The 24,471-nt window shown below is 55.2% G+C and overlaps 1 protein-coding gene across 1 annotated transcript in view; it reads left to right on the plus strand.

Moving 5' to 3' along the window:
* The window catches only part of ICE1 (interactor of little elongation complex ELL subunit 1), a 43,865-nt gene extending 23,406 nt beyond the window's left edge, over positions 1 to 20,459 (plus strand). Inside the window, exons 12-19 of the mRNA XM_040977383.1 lie at positions 1,962 to 2,374; positions 3,633 to 8,255; positions 8,866 to 9,034; positions 10,841 to 11,001; positions 12,241 to 12,431; positions 14,066 to 14,172; positions 16,884 to 16,982; positions 19,453 to 20,459. Of these exons, the coding sequence (XP_040833317.1) occupies positions 1,962 to 2,374; positions 3,633 to 8,255; positions 8,866 to 9,034; positions 10,841 to 11,001; positions 12,241 to 12,431; positions 14,066 to 14,172; positions 16,884 to 16,982; positions 19,453 to 19,634 (5,945 nt within the window). The 3' untranslated portion in view covers positions 19,635 to 20,459. The remainder of the gene's footprint in view (positions 1 to 1,961; positions 2,375 to 3,632; positions 8,256 to 8,865; positions 9,035 to 10,840; positions 11,002 to 12,240; positions 12,432 to 14,065; positions 14,173 to 16,883; positions 16,983 to 19,452) is intronic.
* Positions 20,460 to 24,471: the final 4,012 nt, after the last annotated feature.

Raw genomic sequence — 24,471 nt, forward strand, 5'->3', positions numbered from 1 at the left:
CCCGCAGAAAACTGCTTGGATGGCTTCAGACTTAACTCTTGTGTGCATCAGCCAGCACACCTACCAGTGGCTATACCTGCCTGGTTAGTTCTGCCCTCGGTGCCTTTTCACACCAGCTAATGCGTGCTGTGGACTAGCCCAGAACAGCCTGCCACAGGCCTGGATTTCATCCACAGCAGTGGGTTTTGCAGCCTGCTCCATGTAGCTCCCAATGCCTCTACTAAGCCCACCCCCAGCCCCGTGTTTTGTGGTGCTAGCATGTGCTGCAGCCTAGCCCAGTACATTCCGCATAGAATCCGGCTCTGATGCACACCCACGGGTGCTGCTGCCTTGACCAGCTTGAATCACCCTCAGCCCTGGCTCTGGCTCTTATGCTTGCCGGCAGGATCCATAGCCCAACAACAGAGTGCCCACAATTCCCCTACCAAGCTAGTTCCCAGCCCTGGATCTTGTACCTGCCAGGAGGTACTGTGCTCCAGCCTAAAGTAACTCATACCAACTTCCTGTACTGTCAGTGAGTGCTGCAGTCTAGCACATCTGGCCTGTACCCATCATGGCTCTATGTTATGCCAGGGGTTGTTGCAGCCTCACTCTGCCTGGTCCACCTTCCTTGACCAGCCCATACGCCAACTGAAGGGTGCTACAGTACTGTCTGGACTAGCCTGACGCCAGTCCCAGCTCTCACACTTACCAGCAGAAGCAGAGGCCCAGCAGCGGGAGTCCCCAAAGTTCCACTACCAGGCTACTCCCAACCCTAGGTCTTGCATGCGCCAGTGGGTGTTGCCCGGTCTGAGATGGCCCATCCCCAGTCTCAGTATTTGTCAGCAGGTGCTGTAACCTTGTTCACCCTGGCCTGCCCCAGTCACAGTGTTTTCTGGCTGGTGCAACAGCCTCACCCAACCTGGCCCACATCCAGCCCTCATGTGACCTGGTGCAGGTGACAGTATTACTTGCACCCCATCCTGGTTCCAGTGTGTGCTGTAGACTGGCTCAGCCTAGTTTGCCTTCAGACCCAGCCCACATACACACCAATAGGTGCTCCAGTGTGGCCTGTTCCCAGCCCCAGCTCTCATGCTCACCAATGGGAGGTGCAATTCTCCAAGTTGTTCTATTCCGCCAGTTCCCAGCTGGTGTTGCAACCCTGCCTGACATGGCCAGCTCCCCATCCTGACTCTCGCCAACCACCTGGCTGCATCCATTTCAGCTCTTGTGCTTGGCGCTAGCTGGCTCCCTTGCACAAAGTGCTGGCTGCGGGTCCCTGTGTTGAATGAAGTGACTTTTTCTTCATAGAGAAAGATGCTTTGACATTATTCAAATGTTTTTTTTCCTTTGAAACTTCTACCCAGAGATGTTTGTGCCCAGCAGTAAATCACCTTGCTGTGTTTACTGCTTTTGGTATTTGCTGAATAATGACTTTTGTATTTATCTAATTTTGTCTACATTTGTTAACCAACATTTTTTGGAAGCAAAGGCTGTTTTTTCCTCCACTGTTTAGTTATTTATCCATTTATTTGTATGGGAGTAGTTTTGTAGATAATTGTTTTATTCTGTGATGTGTGTTAATTCAGAAACCTCATTGAAGTTCAGCCAAACAAGACTCCACCAGCATCTCGGCTTTCCACAGTGACATTTCTATTGCGTTAACGTGTGGAGCTTTTCATATTGGAAAGACACCATCAGCCTTCATCCCCAGAGTAGTTCCTCTGCCAGGTTCTGGTCGCCTGGAGGATGTGTGCTTTAGCAAGGCCCCTTGCCACTCCAGGTGCTTCCTGGCTCTGCATTGGACAGCTTGTGTGCCAGTGAGGTGTCTCACAAATGTGCAAGACAGACTTCTAGGGTAATGTTTAGAAATCAACTTTCACATTTAAAATGTTTCTACTGGTTTGAATTTACTATCGCATGCATTGAGTCTACTTGATACCGTCAGTGTCTGATAACTGCCTCCCGTCTCCCCTCCACAGAACAGCCTGCCAAAGACAGTACCAGATGTGTGTCATCCGGGGAGGACGGAGCTCTGCCCCCCGCACAGAGAAGTCCTCTCCGGACCCCAGACCCGCAGCCGTGCCTCACAGACGTGTCCATGGAGCTGGAGGGTGACTGCGATTCTCATGAAAGCGTGGAGCCCGAGAGGAGCAGCAGAGCCAGCCACAGTCCTGATCGTGTGTTGAGCAATGACCGAGTTGCTGAGCTTCCCGTGCAGAGTGCTCTCCACAGTGGCAGGCCTGCCTTCGCTGACCAGCAGCATAGCTTTGATAAAGATCTTCAAGCTGCAATTGACTTCTTTAAACTCCCACCCCCACTCCTGTCCCCAGTGCCCTCGCCCCCTCGGATGTCATCCCCACACCCGGGCTCCTTGCCTTCACCGCCTGTCCCGGTGAGTTCTGTGGTGACTGGGGGATGGAGGAGTCAAGGAGGGTTAAAAATACACAGAGGACGTCCTGCTGGGGTGGGGTCTCGTAGGAGAGGTGGAGGGTTCCCTGGAGAGCAGAAGCCACGCGCTTCGGAGACAGGCCTGGGCCTGAAGGGAGACAGTGGGACATAGGCATTTGGGTTCAGCAGGTGACACGCAGCAGGCACATGTGGGGTTGGGGGGTCTCCGTCAGAATGCTGAGGGGCAGTCTGTGCAAGCAGCAAGTACGAGTGAAGAGCAGATGGAGGCCGAGAGGCCTGCAGAGTGCGGCAGCTTGGAGTCGGGAGGAAAGGCCTTTTCGGGGGAGCCAGTTTCTGTCAGCAGTTAGAGGATGCCAGCTGGCTTGTGCATCATGTCCTTCACACAGAAGGGAGCTAGCTGCAGGTCAGGGATGGGTCCTTACTGCCTGGGAGCCAGGGACTGAGTGAGCTGTGTGAGATGACAGACGTGGCATTCAGTCAGAGGAAGTACCAGGGACAGCTGATGGCAGGAGATGACCACAGGGTGCTGCCCGGGGCCATGGTGTGACCTGGCATGCAGCAGGTGTTTCGGACACAAGTGACATTGGGGAAGGAAAGGAACCTAGAGGGAGAGTAAGCCAGAGGCTGTGAGCCTGGTGCCGGGACCCTCTGTGCGGACCACCCTGGGCCTGGTGCCGGGACCCTCTGTGCGGACCACCCTGGGCCTGGTGCCGGGACCCTCTGTGCGGACCACCCTGGGCCTGGTGCCGGGACCCTCTGTGAGGACTACCCTGGGCCCGGGTGCCGGGACCCTCTGTGCGGACCACCCTGGGCCTGCTGCCGGGACCCTCTGTGCAGACCACCCTGGGCCTGGTGCTGGGACCCTTTATACAGACCACCCTGGGCCTGCTGCTGGGACCCTTTATACAGACCACCCTGGGCCGTGTCGGGACCCTTTATACAGACCACCCTGGGCCTGGTGCTGGGACTCTGTGCAGACCACCCTGGGCCCGGGTGCTGGGACCCTCTGTGAGGACCACCCTGGGCCTTGTGAGGAGTGGTGGTTGGGGCTGAAAGGCATCTGGGAGAGAAGCAGTTGTAAATGGCAGTGGACAGGGCTGGAGGCAGCATGGGCCCAGAGGCAGAGGCCCCGCCTCAGTGAGGCTGCCCTCAGAAGCTTACCCCTCTCTTGGTAGGCTTAGAGGGTATGCTTTAATTGGTTTGGTAAATGAGTGCTCACTCCTGGAACAATTACCTTTCAGGAAACCTACGTGGAAGAGTATACCGACTCCAGCGACGACGACCCAGCCCAGCCTAGAACTAGTGGCGAGTCTGTCTTGGATGACTCGGCTGAATCACAGGATTGCTTTGGCTTACGCAGGAGAAGCATGGGAAGTGGCACGTGGGACGAGAAGCCCGAAGCACAGGAGTGTGTGCAAGCCCCGAACGCAGGGCAAGTTTACCAAGTGAGAGCTGCTGGACTTGAGACTTCAGCAGCAGCACCGAGAGAACCTTCAGGCTCGGAAAGCAAGGCTGAGTCCTCCAAGGTCATGGGCGGGAGAGGAAGGGCTGCTTCCAGAGAGGCAGGAGCACGGATGGAGGTCAGGGAACTGGACAAGTCTGTACAGACGGAGGAGCCTGTTCCCAGGGCTGTGTGGCTGGCAGAGCTCTGTGGCAGGCTAGAGCGAGACAAGGAAGTTGACCCTGGGCAGGCAGCCTCGTGTTACTCTGCCCTTGGCAAGAGGTCACTGAAAGAGCTCACCACGGCGGAACCAGCAACCCGGTTCTCCAAAGTCATGGAACCCCAGTCAGAATCTGCTAAGTGGGCGGTAACTGAAGACGTAGCCTGTGTGTCAGACTCTGCGGCCATCTCTCACCACACTCGGAGAGCATCTGGAGAAGCGGCGAAGGCCGCAGGTGTGCAAGGCTCCGAAGCCGATGCTGCAGGCTCCGGGGTGCGCGCCGCGGGGCCCCTCGAGACCCGGCGTCCCTCCTCTACCTCAGTAGTGCAGTCCGTTCGCAGGAATCCCTGGTCTCGTCAGTCACGGTTTGTTGGTAACACTGATGGTCCCACCACAGTGATCCCTGCCAGACTGTGTCCGTCAGAGCAAACATTGGAAACGACAGCTGTGAACACATCACCTGCGCGGTCTGAGCCACCCAGGTGTCCTGCAGCGGGAAGTGACCCGGAAAGCAAGTTCCATGCTCTGAGCTCTGCGTTGGGAATATCCAGTGTCGGTGGCCAGAGGGGCAGTAAGAGCGAGGGCACGGACATTATAAAAGGCTTTCCTCACTCGGTGTTTATGAAAGCAACAAAAGATGGACAGTGTGAAAGTGAAGGGCCAGGACTTGAACTCAGGCTGACAAAGTCAGATTTCACCTCAGTAATAAACTCCCGGGCTGACTCTGTGAGTAACGCCTCTGGCTTTGCTAAAAGCACTTCCTGGCACCACAGTGATTTGTTAAGGAGAAGTGGTGAGGAAGTTCTGCCAGCTGAGTCAGAGCATGCACGAAAGATCGGCCTTCCGTTACAGCAGGGGAGGCCGTCCTTGCAAAGCAGAGGATCCGCGTCCAGTCTTGAACTTGGTGGAGAAAATGCTAATCCTGTAGAATTCAAACCTGCTGCAGCTCAGTTGCCTAATCAGGTGTCCGTTATCATGAAGCAGACAAGGCCTGAAACGGTTCAGCGACTTGCTAGGAGTGAGCCTCCTGCAGGGGCGCGGCACGGCGACCCTGAAGGCAGCCGAGCGCCACCTGTGGCACAGCGCACTGGCGAGGCGGAGGACGCGGCGGCGCGGCTCAAGGCCGTGGCGGCTGCCAGCAGCTCTTCTCCGGAAGTTTCTACCTCTTGGAAGAAACTGGATTTCGACTCCCCGAGTGGTTCTTCCCTAGTAGAAAGTGTTGACGGTTCCACAACTAGTCGGGCAGCTTTCTCCTCCCGGCACATCCCTCCCCAAAAGCGAGATGTGGTGAGGGAAGCGGCAGCACGGGAAGAGGTGCGAAAGCAAAGGCGGTTTCCGCAGGCCCCGGATCCTGACTCCAGTGGGTGGGAAGGCGGCGGGCTGCCTCCCGCCTCTGAGGCGGCCGAGTCTGGAGGCCTTCCTAGGGAGGAAATGCCCTGTGGAGTCGCGGCCAGAGCTGGGAGTGAGGCTCTGGCTGTTGACAGCGGTTCTCCTGACACACCACCCAATGCACGTGGACTCTTGGGGTTGAAGTCGAAAACCAGTGCTTTTCCTGATTGGCTCCTCCCTGCAGGCACTGCTGCGCCTTCAGCATTCTGTAGCAAGGGGGAGGAAACGCGAGACGCACCCCCGGGTAGCCTTCCTGGTCCTTTATACGCTTACACGGGCATTCGGGAGAGAGGAGGGGAGGCCGGGGAGGCGGAGGAGAGTGAAGCGTTGAGCTGCAGTGAGGGTGAACACGAGGCCGAAGGCGCGGTGGGGAGCAGCCAGCAGGATGCCTCGGGGGCCTCCCCGGGAAGTGCGGGAGGGTCCGTGGCCGAGGCAGGAGCGTCGGTAGACGTGGGCCTTCTGGCCTCGGCGCTGGAGGACTGCACCATAAGTACTCTCCCCGACATAGACCGACTTTCTGCATCTGATGTGGTGTTGTTTCTTGAAAGTTGCCAATTAAAGGACTGTAGTTCAGGGGACTCAGTCTCAGAATGCTCGGGCAGAGAAACCTTAAATAGAGAAATGAGCCAAGAACTAAAGCAAGACGGAATGTCAGCAGGAAGACCGAGCAGGCAGCCCTGTGAAGAAGCCCTCGGCGCCGCCGAAGAGTGGATCGAGTCGGAAGATGACGACAGCTCCCTCCGAAGTCCGAGCCCACCTGCCCAGTGTTCTCTGGAGACGCTGTCTGCAGTTCTCACCGAGATGGGGCAGGAGCTGCAGGTCAGCTGTGAGAACTGCCCTGGTCCTGCTGGGAGGAGGACACCCCTACAGCACCACGGCATGCCCTCTGAGAGCGAGGAGGGGCGAGTTCCATCTCAGGAAATAGCCAGCTCCTCCCACGCCCCAGGAGTGCCACTGGCCAGTGTGGATGCCAGAGGCAGCTCGCCTGTCGCAGACGGACCACGGGGGCACATCCGGGACAGGCCTGAGGGTCATCCAGGTGCAGCCGGACAGGCAGGGGGCGGGGAGGAGGGCCTGGGCTCCGCGTCTGCACCAGAGCCCACAGCGGAGGGAGAGCCTGGTGACGCCCAAGCAGCCTTTCAGTGTCAGATCTCGACGGTGACTTCTGAAGTCATAAGTGTACTTATAAATAAGGACCAGAACCTGGTTATCGAGAAGGGAGACAACTGGACCATCGTCAGTGGGGTGTCTGTCGTGCCGGATGTGGGCCAGCTCATCGTGTGTGAGGCTCCTGAGGACGTCAGCGAGCTGGACGCCGAGTCCACTGCAGCCGTTTCTATGGCGAAGTGCCCAGACGCCGATGCCCCTGGGCCTCCGAGTCGGGAGCCTCTGGGGAGCAGTAGCGTTTCATGTACCCAAGAAGATGTTTCAAGCAGCGGTCAGAGCGCCAACTTTGATAAAAGCCGCTTGCGGAATAGACCTGTTAAGCCTAGCATATGGATTAGTTCTCAAATATATGATCAGACTTTCGAGACCCAGGTTGCTGCATCTGATCACACGTATTATAACTCAAAGCTAGAGCCGTGTAGCAAAAATAAGAATCGATCCAAGATTGTGAACAAAGAACCAGCAGGCAAGCCGGCCAAGGCTTTAGCATCAGGCAAAGCTGAAGTTCATTCAGGTGAAGTTTCTCAGTCCTGCCCAGAGGGAAGAGGTGGCGCAAAAACTCAGAGAAGCCAAGCTCAGCCTGTCCTGGCCAACGCCGATACCTCCACCCCCACGGACTGCTCTCCTGACACTCTGAGTAAAATACGGCAGGAGGTGGGGCCGCCGCTGCCGCCTCTGCTCGCCCCCCTCGTGGCTACACCCCCTAGGACCTGGCAGCCTCTTTCTCCTCTGATTTCAAGTTCCAGCCCCTCCTCACCCATCTCCCCCGTCGGCCAGACTTCTCCGTCGTGTGAAGCCCCAGCGCCTGCCGTGCCATCGCCGTGGCTGGAAGGCCCCAGGCACACCTCTCCTGCACTTCCCTCTGCTTCTCCATCGGCTGCCTCGGCCGGCGAGAGGATACCCTCATCCCCTCTGCAGTTCTGTGCAGCCACACCCAAGCACGCGCTTCCTGTGCCTGGCCGACTGCCAGCCTGTGCGTCCGGTCACGCCACGGCAGGGGCCCCTCCTCAGGAGAATTCCGTGAAGATCCTGGATAGCATGTACCCCGAGCTGTCGGCCAGGGCCCGCACCCTCAGCCTCCTCAAAGGGAACATTCGGCTGGCCCGGGGTGCGGACTCCGGGAGCTTGTCGGGGCCCGTCGGCGCGCTGAAGGCCTTCAAGGCCATCACCTCGGCTTCGACTGCCTTTGTCAAAACCGGGAGTAGCTCTGCTGGCGACTCGAGCTGCAAGTCGCAGGGTTCGGGGACCCAGCAGGAATCCGGTGGGAAAAGGGGATTATCGACGTGCCCGCTGAGGAGCGCCAAGAGACTGTGCCTGGGCAGGGGCTCCGCGGAGCCCGAGAGCCCGGAAGGCAGCGCCGGGGCCCACGAGAGCCTGGAGGGAAGCTGCTCTCAGGGTGAAGTGAGCACGGAGGCCAGCAGTTGTGTTCCAGCTGTCAGTGCGGATTCACAGAGGCCTTTAAACCCCAAAGAGACCGTGGAGTCCCACGACAAAGCCATAGCCGACGCACTGAGGAAAGTTGCCGAGTCGACTTTTGATCTGTTACCTGTCATCCGTAGCCACGTGTACGTAGGAAATATCTCCAAAAAGCCTGTGATGAGAGATCAGGAGAAAGAAGTTGTTCATGAATTCAGCACAACCAAAAAGGTATGTGGCTGCCATGCTTTCCGTGCAGCTCTCTGGTGAGCTGAGTGTGCGAGCCCCAGGGAGGTGGAGGCACGTACGGCTCTCTCGTGAGCTGAGTGTGCGAGCCCCAGGGAGGTGGAGGCACGTACGGCTCTCTCGTGAGCTGAGTGTGCGAGACCGGGGAGGTGGAGGCACGTGCGCACAAATCATTTCTGGCCAGCATTTTATAAAGCTGAAATGTAAGGGGTTGGAGGTTTCATGAATTGTGTTCATCAGATAAAATGTTGACCTTATCTTTCAGGCCTAAAACTACCCATATTTATGCATAATTTTGGCATGCCTTGAGGCACAAAATTATTTGTTTCACAAGTCCAAGGTCATTTTATCAGAAAACAAGACACTATGTCTTGTCTCTCGGTGCAGTAGTACAGGCCACTGTGTGAGCCCACACTTGATCTCAGAACGCGTGCCTGGGACCCCGTTTCACTCCTCGGGGCTTGCCGCTTGGTGGCTGTGCTCTGCCTTGGTCAAGTGCACGCTGTGTGTGCCCGATGGATGCTCTGCTGCTGCGGGGTGGGCTTTCACTGGCTCATCGGAACAAGAAGGCACACTGACGTCTGTTTCTCTGCAGCATTTAGCAGAGTGCTTGCTTCACTCTATCCTCGCAGAACTGAAAGTTGAGAAGACGCGCCTGGAGCACAGCTACGTGCACGCCCTGTGCAGGGTGTACGTGGGCGTCTGCCGGCAGCTCGGAGACTTGGAGCGCGCACGCTTGTTCTGCTACAGCCTGCTTAAGGAAGGTATGTGCGGCTGCAGTGCGCTGGTGTTGGGAAGTGAACTGTTGCTGTACTTGGGTTCAGCGTGGTGATGGCTGTGTAGCTTGTAAAATATTAATTTTGTGCATTTACTGGAGGCCATGAATAGCTTAAGCTGTATCTAGCAAGCCTGGTTTTCAGTAGAATTTACTTCAGTGAACACATTCATTTCCAATTACATAAAAACAGAATGGCAGTCATTCCTGTGTTTCTAGTCCTGGGGTGCCATGCCCACCCTAGGCAAGGCAGCCCTGAGAGGGATGAAGCAGTGACTCGGCCGCGGGCTGAGCCTGTGGGTGTGTCCTGCGCTCCTCTCTCCCTGCAGCTTCTGCTAAGGAACCAAAGGAGGCTCTGACTTCACTGCCGGCTCGTGGCGCGTCTGAATCATGAAGCCATAGGTAACATTTGTCTGCAGGTCCAGCTCCTTTGCCGTGTGTAGGGCTTTGAAGGCAGGATAAGTGTACGTGCCCTTTGTCCTCAGTGTTGGGCCTGAATGCGCTCAGTGGCCTGCTGCATCTCTGTATTCATCAGTGTGTGCTGTGCGACAAGCAGAGTTGCACGGTGTGCGGAGTCCCGATGCGCCCGCGGCCATCGGCGCGTCCTGTTCTCGCAGCACCCAGATCGCCGCCTTTGTGTTGCACTGCCTTGTTGGTCGTGACCTGTGGGATGAATCGATTATGTAGAAGGTGGATTTGCAATAGTCTGGGTCAGGAAAGCTTTCCCTGTCATAGTGACTTTTGAACTTGAAACATAAAATTGTGTAGAAAATTCACAACTGAAAAGTGAGCAAGAGAGCTCTAGACAGGAAGTGAGAGCAGGCAGGTTTGTGTTGCCTGGTACACAGGTGTAATAGCTGCCGGGATTGTAAAGCCGTAACTGCAAACCAGTGCCAGTCACCAGGCGGGTTCCAGATGACTGGGCTCTGTGCAAGACCACGGATGAGTCTCAAAGGAAGAGAGTGACTCCGAGGCTAACGCACTCAAGGCTTTGTGCAGGGACAGGAGGCTGACAGCTGTTGATCGCAGTGGTGCTGGTTCTACTAATAACATTGGGGGAGAGGTACCCCCATCTTGAGGTTCACCCCTTGGGCAGTAAGGGCCGAGGAATGCTGAAGCCAGCAGCCCCAGGGAGTCGCCGTGCTGCCTTTAGAGTGTGCATTAGGAAGCTCGCGTCGGCACTGGGTACAGGGCCACACGTCCCACCTGAACTGCGATTCCTGATGCCTTCCCTGAGCCAATCTGCTTAAAGTGAATTTTAAAAAGCAGACAAGCCATATAATAGAAAGGATTTATAGGAAGAGGAAATCATCCAGAATTTAGAAAATTTATCTCTTCAAATAAAAAATTCCATGAGTGATCCATACCTTTATAAACATATCCGTTGAAAAACTGGAGGGGAAATCGTTGAGGGGTCAGCGGGGGGCCTTGGGAAGGCACGTGCTACCCCAGAGCCTATGGAACTATGTCATAAAACAAAATCAAAATTTTCTAAATGTTGAAATAAAATGGCCTGCAGTGACACAGCGTGGAGAGTGTGAGGGTGGGGAAAGCCTGGCCGGAGGATTGCTGCTTTTTGTCTCTGAAGGTTTCCTTCCTTGCTCAGCGTCCTGGTTTATTTCTTCCTTATATAAAGAAAGTTTGCCAATGTGGGAAATCAGAAGTTGGAACTGCATCTGGGCGTCCCTTGGGATCCCTTTCGCTGCAGCCTGCAGCAGTGTAACACACAGATTTTACTCTTGCTTTATTTTCTTCACTTGATACATATAAACCATTCTTGTTTTCTGTGTTATAGATTTTCCAGAATCTGAGAAGCTGACTCTGTTTATTGCCAACATGTGGCGTGATGTGTTCGTCTCTCAGTCGGTGGTCTCTCACGCGATGCAGTTGGTGGCTCGGCAGCGTGCCCGAGGAGAGGTGCTCAACTGCCTGAGAGCGTTCCTCGGCTGGGAGAAGGTGGGCTCTTCCTCGGCGCCGGCCCGCCTTGCAGCTCTTGGCTTCTCTGCTGAACTCAGGAACATTTGAACGCTGTTATTATCTTCATAGAATCTGATTTTTACACTGCTTTGTGACCGAGATCCCTAGATAAGTTCAGCGCTGGTGGGAGACTTCAGCTCTACAGCAGGCTCTCTGAAAAGACGCCGCAGCTCTCTGCAGAGTCTCACTCTCATCAGTGTCTCTCCTGTAGATGGAATTTCTGTGCTGCATATGCTATTACCATGTTACCTTTCTGTTTTTTCTTTTATTACTAATATGTTAAGGTAACATTTAGCTTGATGTTCTTTAATTTTATGTAGTGAAAATCAAGTTGACAATAGTGCATGTACGTGTAAAATCACGCTTAAAATCGACAGTCTAGACAAGCCGGGCTCTGTCCAGCGGTCAGCGGAAACCTCTGACTCGTCCACGCCAGGTCCCTCCAGGAAGGCCCATCCCTCCTGCTGCTTCCTGCACGAGCTCGTGGGCACTGGGATGGGAGTCAGCATTACACATGACAGCAGGCCGGCGCTGTCTCATTCAACTGTGTGAATTTTCAGGAAAAGCTAACAGTTCTCCAATGTTAGAAAGGGGACAGAATCTCAAGAATCATTTTCAAGTGCTTCACTTTTTCTGCTTAGCTGTGTGTGTGTGTGTGTGTGTGTGTGTGTGTATGTATTTGAATGCGGAGTGACCTAGAAAGGGGGAAGGGGAAAGAAGAGAAGTCTTCTCACTGCTGGCTCGCTCCCCAAGTGGCTGCCAGGCTGAAGTTGGGCGCTGGCAGCTTTATGCAGGTTGCTCACATGGGATGGAAGCACTTGAGCCAGCTTCTGCTGCTCCCCTTGGCACGTTGGCGGCGGGCTGGACTGGAAGTGGGCAGATCTCGGCTGCTGTTCTCTGTGGGGGATGCGGCCGTTGCAGTGGCGGCTCCACCTGTGCCACCCCGCCCGCCCGTACCTCTCAGGGCAGGGCCAACCTTGGTACCTCAGTGCTCTTCTACCTGATTCGATTTTGCCGTCCTGCCTGTAGTTTGTTTCCATGATCTCTCAATTTCCATTCCATAATCATTTTAATATACATATAGCTCCTTATTTAAAATAAAGCTGCTTCATGTGGCAGTTCTTTAAAAAATGAAATGATTGTCTAGCCCGTGTTTGTTGAGTTCACTAACGTGAGATACACTGTATTTGAGACTCTGTTTTTTTCCCCATTTTCTAGAATGCTTCTGTAGATGTTGGCTTCATGATTTCCAAGCTGCTTTTGACTATACAGTTATGTCCAAAAACAGAATTTCAGTCCAGTGGGACGTTTGGTGAGGACTTGAGTGACCAAGCCTGGGAGTACGTGTTTGCCATCGATCTGCTCTGCTGCCATCAGAAGTGGATTTGGACGCACGACAACATCATAAGGTGGGCATTTTGAAAGCTCAGAGTAAAGTGTGTTACTGGAGTCGTAAGACAGACTCTAGTGCTAACTTGTGACTTCACTTGTTGTTTAGGTCTGTTAACCAACTGAAGTATCTGTAGTTGTTTTTATGTGACTGGAACATTGTTACAATGTGTGCACCTCTACCACGTTGCCGGGTCTGTGTTCTGTAGTACTTCTTTCAACTTTGTCTTGTGCTCTGTGATGCACTCTCTGCCCAGCCAACGACCCTGGGAAGGGGAGACTGGCCCCCGAGTGCCCATCCTGTGGGACATGCTTACCTGGGGAAGCACCCACAGGTAACAGACAAGGAGGCATCCTCAGGATTGCAAGGCTGACAGCTTGCTTCACTTGGCAGAGACTTAACCCTCGTGGTCTGAGTCATCCACTGTTTGGAAAGAGTTAACTTCTCTGTGTCCACCTGCAACTATGGCATTACCTGTGTCTCGTCTGTGAGAGGATGGGCACAATTGTCTTTCAGATGCTTTTCCTACAGGTCTTCATTTTCTTGTGGAACCCGGGCTGAGATGAGCTGGTTCAGGGCTTTTCCAGTCTTCAGCAATGTCCGCCTGAGAGTGCCGGTGCGGGGCACTGAGGCCCAGAGCGCAGGCCCTGGCCCTGGCACTGGCACTGGCCCTGGCACTGGCCCTGGCACTCGCACGTGCACGTGACGCTCAGCTGTCCTCCCCAGCAACAGGAGCAAGAGTAGCATCCGCGTGCCCATTGTGTACCAGGCAGAGCAGTGTTGAGATGCGTACTTAAGTAGGGTTTTGTGTGTCTGTGAGGCTTCGTGGGAGCCCAGGAGGCGGGTTTCCTTCCCCCCGGCCCCCGTTAGCGGGGAGGAGACACCCCTGGTCTTGCCAGTGCTCCCTTGTGCACGGCGTCCACACCGCCGTGGACGTCAGGGTCGTGGCCTGCGCACTGCAGACCCTGCCTCCTCCCCCACCACACGGCTCAGGTCCGCAGAGATGGTGAAGTGTTTACTGAGAAAAGCCCAATACCAGGAGTCGGCATCCTCTGAGCTGCTTCACGTGCAGTGATTTAGTGTCCTTTGTGTCATGTTTTGTCTGCACTTAACGCTTCTAGTGCTGTGACATGAGTGCCGTGTAAGAAGCTAATGAATTTTTGGTAGAAGAGAAAGCAAAGAGGCAGTGGGACTGTTTTCAGCTAGAAGTTTATCTCTTGTTTCTGCCTCGACTGTGGTTTGGTTCTTGAGATTGCAGTTCCAGTCTGGGTTAGCTCTTTCTGCACCCACTGTTGTTGTTTGTTTGTGAGCCTCCCAGATGACTGGGCTTCTACAGGGAGCACCTGCTAGGCCCAGTGGGAATCCAGACTGCCACGTCCTCATTCTGTGACAGTGGGAGTGCTGTTAAGCTTCCCTGTGCAAAGCCTGATAAAAGCAGTTAAGACAGACCGAAGACACAAGCGTGTGTGGATGTGTGTAGCTGTTTTGAGCCAGTGAGGGTACGGATAGTTCTAAAAAGTTGGAAATGTGAGCATCTGGGGTCTGTTAGATACTCAGTAGTTACCTGTCTCAACCCACTGGCACGTGGGCTTATTTCTAAGATCATTTTCATTGAAGCAGTAACTGGTACACACCTGTTCGTGTTGTTTTCAGTAAGGAACTGTGGCCTGTGATGGACAAGTGGATAAAGTACAGAAAGGGACACACGAACATTACATATACTCCTGATATTATTATAGCATCGATACTGAGGCTGATAGGTAAGTTGTGTTTTAAATCTTCCTTACGTCTTTGTTACAGATTAAAATTTTTCATGTTAGTGCACGTTATTTGTAATCTAACATTTGTTTCGCAAATGCAACTGTTAATGCACTTAGTACCCGCTAATGAGAGCTGGAATGGGTATAGGACAGTCGGTCAGAACTGCAGACCCTCAAGTGAGTGCCAGGACCAGGGGCTGGCCACCTCAGTCTGGGCTGCAGCACACGTGACATCTAGGGCTGGGAAGAGGCCCGCTAGAGGAATCTGGGGATCCCCCTGCTAGGCTGCAGCTCCTGTTGGTGAGCACGAGGGCCAGGGCTCAGGCCGGGCCAGGCTGGGATGCAGTACTCATTCTCATGTGTGGGCTAGGTGTGAGGGCGGACTGGGCTGGGCCAGTCCGCAGTATGCACTGACGTAAGCAAGAGCCAGGAAAGCGGCTGTGCTCAGTCCCCGCGCTCAGGCACTCTCCTGAGTTCTGCTACATAATATGCAGGTCACTTGTCCTGGCAGGAGATGTCCCCAGCCAGAGGCTCGGAGCGGTGGAGAGCAGCTGCAGGTGCTGGGCTGCCACGGTCTCCACTCTCTGCTGGCTCCCAGAGACCTCTTGCCTGCTGCCCCAGTCTGTCACAGCAGCTTTCCCTCCTCAAGCATGTTCTTTCTTATTCTGAAACTGACTGGCTAAAGAGGGTTCCCCTCCTGTCTATTCAGCCATCCTGATTCCCCCCAGGTTGTCTTTATTCTTAATTCCAAATTTGCAGTGTTCTTATTATTGAGATTTTTATTCCCTAGGAATTGAGGCTAGGCATCTGTCCGGGCGCATGACTGTTCCCAAGTGTTGAGATGTGAACGCTGCATTAGCAGTGGTCAGATGTGTGACCACCTTACAGCAGTGGCGCTAAAGCCTGCTCTGTGGAGTGCGTGCATTGCTCTGGAGTAGTGTTACTGCACGTGACCTTGGCACGCTCGTTTCTTTGCAGTTGAAGCTGAGACAGCTCATGCAGCGGGAAGGGAGTAGCACGGCCCAGACAGACTCAGTGGTATGTAGAGTTCAATGCTATGCATTTGCCCCCAGGGGCGCCATGCGATCCTGAATGGCCCACCTGGCGTTCACCGGGACCAGAAGGAAAGCTCGACGCCAGTAGCCAGGACTTGGTGATTTTGTGCATTCTCCTGTCAAGTCTGTCAGCTTTCCTTGGAATGAGAACCGAGGTCGTGGTACTGCTGCTGGTCCCACTTCTGCTGCAGACTTGGTTCCAAGCAGGTGTTGGAGGCATTCCTGGCGAGCCTGTTGTCCACGACCTGATGGTGGCTCCCGGTAGTCCTGGGTGCTCGCACTTCCAGTTGCAAGAAAGGCAGCCCTTATGGCCCAGAGTCTGACCTGTGAGGAGCCCACATCCATCAGGAGCCCTCCCTCAGCCTCCCTCAGCCTCCCTCAGCGTGAGTGCACCTAGGTCCTGGCCTCGTCCCACTGGAGGGCACGCTTTGAAGGATCATCAGCTGAGGCTCCTGGTCTCAGGAGTCGATTCCTTTTCGGTCTGCGTTAAAGGGCGGTGTGGGATTGTCCAGACACTTAGAGAGTCACTGTGAATCAGGGATTACCTTATATTCTTGAAAGAGTAATTTTCTTCAGTAATCACTAATTATATACTGAACATGTGCTGTGCTTTACAGCGTTCAGGGCACATGGAAGCACTAGGGAGATTGGCATAGTGGATAAACGCAGTAAAAGTTACTAAGGGGCCAGCATCGTGGCACAGCATGTGAAATGGCTCCCACTGACGTATCACAAGCAGCCGTTCAAGCCCCAGCTCCCTGCTGGTGACTTGGGGAGGCAGTGGAAAGTAGTCCAAATGTGTGTGCTCCAGTAGTCGTGGGGGTGACCTGGATGGAGGTCCCTGGTCCTGGTTTTGGCTCGAGCCAGCCCTTGCATTACTGTAATCTAGAGGGTGAGTCGATGGGTGGCAGCTACCCCTCCCTTTTTCCATCCAGGTGTCTCTGTGTTCTTTCTCTCTGCACTCTTTCAAATAAATATTTTTGAAAAAGCAAAATTACTTAAGTGTTTTGTGCTTTGGTTTCTTCATATTCAACATGGAGATGAGGCTCTTGGACTGGACTTCCGTGGTAACCCGTAGCACATCTATAGTGTTGAGAGATAGAAGAACAGAAAGGAACATACAATGTAACACTGACATAACACATCTGAACTGCCCTCCACAGTGCCTTTCCTGCTTAGGGAGACAGTCAGAACAGGAGGACTTTGCAGGATTCTCCTTTGGAGCTTGCATCCACGGCAGGTGCTTAGATGTGAAGGATCCACAGGGACCGGAGCAATGACACCTCTGGTTGCTTTAGCTGTGCTTAGATGAAATTAGCTCCTTGGGCCGCACACGGCTGGCAGTGGGGCAGGGGCTCTGTCGGAGCCGCAGGGACCTTGGATTTGACCTGTTGGCCTGTCAGAGCCAGTTCCTCTTGTCCTGCTGAAAGGAACCACACTTGTCCTGGAAGAGCCACGCAGTGTGCTGCTTGAGTGGGGGGCACCGATGCTTGGAGAGCCCCCCATCGCTGTTCGTGGACAAACGGTGCTTGTCATTCTGTCTAACCAGGCCTCACCAAAGCTCATTTTAGTTCTGGACTTTGTTACAGTACATAATGTTATTTGAAAAAAAAAAGCGATGCACTGAGATTACTTCCGTGTTATTTTGCTTCTCAGGGCGTTTGGGCCAGTTGGGCTTGAAGGAAGGATTTCCATCTGCTGTGAAGAATATTAGCTCGGTTATCGGGATGTTCATACAGCACGCTCAGGATGAAGGTAACACTCTGTTTGTTGAGATGAGTTACTGACCGTTTGCACTTCTCTTGTTAAATGCTTTGTGCCACACCCTGAACTGTGCCTTGTAGGTTGGCCATGTGAACCAGCGTCCTCAATAGAGTTTGAGTGCATGTGTGAGGGTCCCGCTCACCCTGGGGGTCCTGGCCTCTGGCAGAGAGCTCCCCTTGCTCAGAGCCCTGCCAGTGGAGATGAGCAGTGCGCCCACGGGAGGTCGCACGTGTGAGGTGCTGGTGGACAAGGCCCCTGGGGAGAGTTCGGTTCTCACTCTGGGAAGAGCGTCATCCTTCTTGGTGATCCATCTAGCTTCTATTTTAAATATTGTACAGTCATTTTAGACATACACAGAGTGACATCTTAGACGCTCTACAACAGTCCCGACAGTCCTGAAGGGATGGGCCCCTGTCCCCACTTTGCTGTGGGCGACTGTGAGCCTGAGCCACCGGGGAATGCTGCGGGGGGCGGGGAGGGGTCCGTCTGCAGCTTTCTTGACGTCAGGATACCTGGGTGCTCCTGTGCATCCCAGATGGGTGACTGGAGGGCAAGCTGTGCCACGGGGCCTGCTGCAATGGACACACTGTGCCCGCCCCAGCCGGTTCCTGCTGAATGTGAGGAAGCTAGAGTCCAGGGGGCAAGCTCAGATATAGGACACCGTGTGTGTGCCCAGGGTGCCCGCCTACAGGGGCCACCTGCTGGGAGCCCCAGGTCCTCCTGGGCTCATTTCCCTGTGGGATGACTGCACTTGTGGGGCAGGATAAGCTGCCTGGGGGCTGTGCCCTGAGCGTCTCAGATCCTGCACATTAAAGGGAAAGTGGCGTGGAAGGCAATGAGCCTGTTTGCATTTCTTTTTGAATATATGGGTTTTGTGGTGGTGGCATTTTTTTTTTAAAGATTTACTTATTTTATTTGAAAGGCAGATTTACAGAGTGAAGGAGAGACAGAGAGAAAGATCTTTCATCCACTGGTTCACTCCCCAAGTAGTCGCAACAACTAGAACTAAGCTGATCTGAAGCCAGGAGCTTCTTCCGGGTCTCCCACGCAGGTGCAGGGTCCCAAGGCTTTGGGCCGTCCTCGACTGCTTTCCCAGGCCACAAGCAGGGAGCTGGATGGGAAGTGGACCAGCCAGACACAAACTGGAGCCCATATGGGATCCCGGGCATGCAAGGCGAGGACTTTTTGGCCACTAGGCTATTGTGCCGGAGCTGGTATTTTTATTTTATTTATTTATTTATTTATTTTTAATGCATGTTGAGTAACCATCACGTGAACTTCTCCAAAATCTGAAACTTGGAGCAGGGATGTCAGCACAGGCCATGCCAATGTCTGTCAGGGAAATGCATGTGTGTTGCAGAATCACCTGTCAGGAGTCAGTAAGGTGAGGGTGAAGTGCAGATGGCTCTCTTGCTTGGACTTGGTCTAGTCCCTTGGCCTCTCGCTGTGCGTGCACAGAGCGCTCGGACTGTGATGCAACAGGGCCCTGAAGCACTGCCAGCCGCCCAGACTGCAGGACGGGCCCAGGGCAGAGCCGCCCTGTCCAGGCGGGCAGCAGGCCGTTCAGGAAAAGCCACGCTGCACTGTTTGAACCACTTCTGTCAGTTCCTTGTTAATGCATTACACTTCAGTTAAAAACCCCTAAATGGGAGAGCTACGTAACGCACGGTCATCTTTAGCCCATCTCGGACCCCTGCTGTATAACCTGACAGGCAAAAATGTGGGCAGGGCAGGTCTTCATTTTCTCGTTTTTTTGATATTTTTCCTTTCTCATACATGCAGACGCATTTACACGCGGCATCTGGTAGAATCATCTGTTTGACAGGCTTGGGGATCTGCGTCTTCTTAAATCCCATGTCTCAGAGCGAGTCTTGGTGATGGTGATGGCGACGGGGTTGGAGCCGTCACAGGCACCCGTGTCTCCTCCCCAGCACCCAGCTGGCAGGGAGCAGGGCAGCGGGGCTGGCGCCGTCATAGGCACCTGTGTCCTCCCCAGCACCCAGCTGGCAGGGAGCAGGGCAGCGGGGCTGGCGCCGTCACAGGCACCCGTGTCCTCCCCAGCACCCAGCTGGCAGGGAGCAGGGCAGCGGGGCTGGCGCCGTCATAGGCACCTGTGTCCTCCCCAGCACCCAGCTGGCAGGGAGCAGGGCAGCAGAGCTGGAGCTGTGCAGACCTGCCCTGTGCCGGCACAGCAGGGGCGTGGGGCTGGAGCCATGCATGCCCTGTGCCGGCAGCGCCCTCCCCAGCACCCAGGGAGGAAGACGATAGCAGAGCTGCCCTGAGGTTCTTCCTCCGCTTTATAAATGTACGCTTTTGTTGTGTAAGATTCTTCTTTTACATTTAGTTCTCCCTGCCAACAAAAACACTGTGTATTTGAGTTTTCTTATGGTAGTTGACAACCTTAGAATTTTGGATAATGAGCATTTTCTTACCTGTTGACCGATGTGAGCGTTTGTTTCAGATATTCCGTGGGGTGTTCAGTTAGCAGCTGTATATGCACTTTGCGACCTGAGTCCCAGCAATCCAGCGGAAATTGCCAAGATCCTGGAAGCCTGGCGGAGGAAGACTTCTAGGAGCATCCCGTGCGCCGTGACCAGCTACCTAGAGGAAGTCAGTTCCTTGAGTGCCGAGGGGCGCGGCTGACCGGGCGGTGGCTGTGGCGGCAGAAGTGCCTTTCCTTGCTGTGTAGATGGATCTCGGACTCGGCTTTCCCAGTGTAGACTGAGGCCCGGAACAGGAAGACCTAAGGCAGACAGATGGCAGGAGGCGCTCCCGCTTGGTTGGCGGGGAGACAGGAGACCAGCGGTCTGCCCAGTTTCTCCATAAGTGCGTTTCATGTACGGCTGTTGTGATTCTGTGGTGGATGGATTGTGTTGGGTCTTGATCAAACAGAAACTTGAACTCAGCCCTTTTTGTGCTGCAGAAAGTGTCCTGTTCGTGGCTTTTTACGATTGAGTGGTTATTTTATAATGAACTTAAACGGTATAAACTCGTGATTCGTTTCTTGAGCTGTTCTTGGGCTTTGTGTGCGGAAGGGAACCGTTGATTGGCTAGCAAAGATCCGGAACAGCCTTCTGCTGTTTCGCTGGCAGTGGGCAGTGACGTGGCGCTGCTGTGGCGTGGCGCATGACCTGGCAGGGCGGCACATGTCCTTAGCAGAAGTGTCCCATGCCACGTCTTGTCCCTGTCCCCAAAGTCCCCTGCAGATATCTAACTGTGGAAGAGCAGAGTGGAGGGCCGAGTCTGCGCCTGGGAGCGCGTGGGCCGCGCGGCACTCACAGCCCTGCCTGTACATAAGGACGACAGCGCCATGATGGGACTCACATTTGGTGATGTTCCACTTTCGGAATTTTAGTATTTGTACATAGAAAATGGGTTTAATAACTCGCCGTGATTCTGATTTGTCTTATATTCATCATTTCTTAAAACTCTTGTATGTGTTTTTTATAATAAAAAGAATAAAACTAAGCCGTGCACATTTTTTGCGTGGTGAGAGGCGCGGCCGCAGTGTTGTCTGCCTGGCGCACTCACACTCCCGCGCTGTGAGCACGCTCTGCAGGCTCCGGCGGCTGCGCGGAGTGAGCATGCGCTTGGTGCCGCCCCCTGCAGGAGAGCCGAGTTCTCTGAGATCCTCCCAGTCACAACTGTTGTCCTCTACGAAGTGGCGCTGGATAAGCTCTGTTGTGCCTGCCTTGTGCTTGCTTGAGTAACCAGAACAAGTGTCGCACGCAGTCCTGCACAGCCTTCTCGCTGGCCGGCGTCTCTAGCTCGTCCTTCCCCGGGTAGGTGCTCAGCAAAGCCGTGGGTGAAGAGCCTTACCAGGGGGCCCGGTCCCCAAGTCAGCACCGAAGGCCTGGAGGCAGGGAGCAGCACGGGCCCTGCCTAGTGCTGCTGCGGGGCTGCTGTGGCCACAAGCCGGGGTTGGACAGGACGCCGGGGAGCACCCATGTCTGTCCCTTGAGATCACGGGGTATTCTAGAGATGAACGGGCAGACTCAGTAGCTGCAGGCGAGAGGACAGGAGTGGCTGCATGTCAGCAGGTAGACGGATTGGCACCAGCTGGTGCTGGACGCAGTGCTGCCTTTGTGCAGTGGCCTGAGACGGGGGCAGTGACAGATGCACAGCTTTGGTGGGACAAGCTGCAGGTCACTTGATACCCTTCTGGGCCTTGGGAGTTGTGACACATGCAAGAGGGTTGTCAGGAGGCTAGACAGAACTCAAGGGCTGGGCAAAGCTTTGGAGCTGGTGGTGTGTGAAGCTGCCGAAAGCCACATGCCAGGCGGGTGTCTGGCACAGCGGTGGGCCCTGCTGCCGAAAGCCACGTGCCAGGCGGGTGTCTGGCATTGCGGTGAGGCCCCATTGGGAACTCCTGCATCCTGTTTCAGAGTGCCCGCCTCGGCCCCTGGTGCCAGCGTCCTGCTGATGTGCCCTGGGAGGCAGCGAGTGATGGCTGCAGACGGGCCCCGCCCACCACGTGGAAGACGTCGGCACGACCGCAGCTTGTGGCTGAGTCCTGCCTGGGATCGTTTGGGAGAGGAGAGCAGCCGAGATCTCTGCATTTCCAATAAATGGGTAAGTGAATATAAATATTGCTTTAAAAAAGCCAAATTGATGTATGTTTGCCTGTGGAGAAGAACTGTCCTAGTTTGATCAGGTGGGAGAGCGAGGAGCAGAGGGCACGTGGGCAGGACGTCAGACAGTGGGCACCGTGAGGTCAGGTGTGGGAGCTCTGTGGGCACCAGAGGCTGCTGAGCAGTGCCCGTGGCCAGAGCTGGCGTGGAGTCGTGTGCAGGACAAGGCCCGGAGGAGGGTGAGGAGAGCAGGTGCAGCTGCCAGCGTCTGCGTGGTGCGTTTTCCACTCCTCAAGCCAAGGCGAGCTCTCGGCTGTCGTGCTTCTGGGCACGACCATGCCACTGCATGCTGTGATCGAACAGGGAACAGCCCTGACTGGCCCTTGATGCCTGTCACCCTCCAACGTTAAGCTTTTGTTCATTTCTGTAAGCCAAACAGAATGTTATTGCACCAAATGAAGTGGGGAAAACCACATGAACACTCAAAGCTGGAATTGGGTGGGACTTTGGAATGTGAGTCCGCACACAGCGGCCTCTGCTGGGTGCTGGGAGATCCGTGGGAGGCGCCCCGAGTAGACAGTGCGAGGCAGTGGGCACAGGGATGGCGCAGAGCAGGAAGCCGCGGAGGAGGTGGGATGAGTACACCCACGTCCTTGAGGCCTGCTGGCTGCTCTGAGCGCAGGGCCGTCCTGTGTGGTACGTGGATGACAAATGTCAGCCAGTAGTTTTCCACACAGGCTGCTCTGTTGCCTTGTTTGTTTTTTAAGATGCAATGTGGCATTGTGACTGTGGCCACTAGAGGGCACTGCAGGCCCAGCCATAGACAGAGCCACGGCCCACTAGCCCAGGCGCCCAGGAAGAGCAAATTAAAAAGCAGCAGTAGCAGCAAGTAATTTACCTGTTTGGGCAAACATTGGGAATTTTCAAATTATCCCTAAAACAAAATGCTTTGACAAAGAAAAGTGTGGAGAGTCCAGGGATCCAGCTGGGTAACTGGAAGGAGTGTGTCATCACCCAGCTAACCAGTACAGAGCCTCGAGCTGGGCCGTCCACCTACATGGAGGTCCCACTTTGCAGGTGAGTGCCCTCGTGTGAGGGGTCAGTCATGGGAGTGAGGTCGTGGACATGAACCTGATGGACCCACGCAGGAATTGCAAAGTGGGGGATGCTCTCGGAATTTCAGTGCAGGCCTTGGCAAAGTTGGAGCCCTGTGCCTTCCTGTCTGCCTGGCGCTTCTGTGAAGGCAGGCGCCCGTGAAGCCGCCGGTGCCTCTCCTGGTCCCTCCGAGATCTCCACAGTGCCTGCGCTGGCAGTGGCGCGTGCTTCCCTCTCGAGGCTCTGCAAGCGGCCTCTGTTGGTTTGTGCTGCACAGCTGGGTCCCAGCCGCATGGGTGAAGGGCTGGTGGCGGGGCGGTCCAGGTTGGTTTCCTGAGTACAGACGTTCCGATTGGCTTGTGTGCCAAGCTGCCAGCCTGTGTGAAGGGCAGAGGGACCTAGAGCAAGCTAAGCTGCAGACCACTGTCAGGCAGGTGTTACCCCGTCCTGATTTCCTACCAGGCACAGGCCCTGCCGTTTCCTAGGGGGAAGAGGGCAGGGTGGGAGGCAGAGGAGTCCAGGAGTGGGAGCTGGATCTGTGACTGGGGAAGCCCCCGCCCTCCGCCACCTGGTCCTGCAGGCACCTGCCCCCAGAGCTGCTTCCCGAAGGCCGGGGACAGAGGCTGCTCTGGTCCCAGGGTGGCTTCTCCTGTCACCCCAGCAGTGGAAATTTGGGGTGAAGACAAGCTAAGCATCTTCTACCATCTTGAGCTCTGTCATCCATGGAGAAGGCAGCCTGCCTCATCTTGGGCCATCCTGCAGGGAGTCCCAGCACAGACCCCACAATGTGGCATTTGCTCGTCTCAGCCCCTCTCTGCCTGCACTGTCCCTCGGGCAGCTGAGATGGCAACGCCATGCTCTGGTTCCTCGCTCCTGTCCTCAGCAGGCCGTGGAGCACTGTGGGCACTTCTACCTGGCACATTGTGTCCTGGTTCAGAGGTGCCGAGGCAGGGTTCTGGGGAGCCGGAGGGGCTGCCCCCTGGAGCTTGGGGAGCCGGAGGGGCTGCCCCTGCAGCTTGGGGAGCCGGAGGGGCTACCCCTGCAGCTTGGGGAGCCGGAGGGGCTGCCCCTGCAGCTTGGGGAGCCGGAGGGGCTACCCCTGCAGCTTGGGGAGCCGGAGGGGCTGTTCCTTGGAGCTTGGGGAGCCGGAGGGGCTGTTCCTTGGAGCTTGGGGAGCCGGAGGGGCTGTTCCTTGGAGCTTGGGGAGCCAGAGGGGCTGCCCCTGCAGCTTGGGGAGCTGGAGGGGCTACTACCCCTTGGAGTGGGAGTGCTGGGGGTCCAGGCTGTCTGATGTCTCCCACGTGAGCCCGGTGGTGGGGTGAAGGTCAGGCCCCTTGTGGTCATTTTCAGCTCAGTTCCATAGCCGTGATGGGAGCTGCAGAGAGAAATGGGCACCAACAGGGAGGCGCCACTCTCACCTCCTCCCCCGGGGAATCACAGCTTAGGACATAGGCCGTTTCCAGTGGCCACACTGTTGTCACACAGGGTAAGAACCGTGTGCAGGGGACAGTGGCAAGCTGGCGTGTGGGGCCAAGTTGCAGCTGCTACCCTTAGGGTTCCCCTTGATGTGGGGCAAATGCAGGGAACTGCATCAGAGCAGAAGGAAGGGAAAGGTGGGATGCAGGAGCAGCTCTCCTGACACAAATGTGGAGGCTGTGGATCCCAGCCTCCCTCTGCCCTTCTCTCCCTCTTCCTTCTTTTCATCTGCTTGTCTTTCTGGGTTGAGCCCCGGAAACTGGGAAATGTCACTGCTGGACACATCTCCAGCCTGCTGTCCACCCCACTCTGCCATGAACCACCGCCACCCCACTCCG

The sequence above is a fragment of the Ochotona curzoniae genome, unplaced genomic scaffold (genome assembly GCF_017591425.1).
Source record: "Ochotona curzoniae isolate NIBS_2020 unplaced genomic scaffold, NIBS_Ocur_1.0 contig_2754, whole genome shotgun sequence".
Classification (NCBI taxonomy): domain Eukaryota; kingdom Metazoa; phylum Chordata; class Mammalia; order Lagomorpha; family Ochotonidae; genus Ochotona; species Ochotona curzoniae.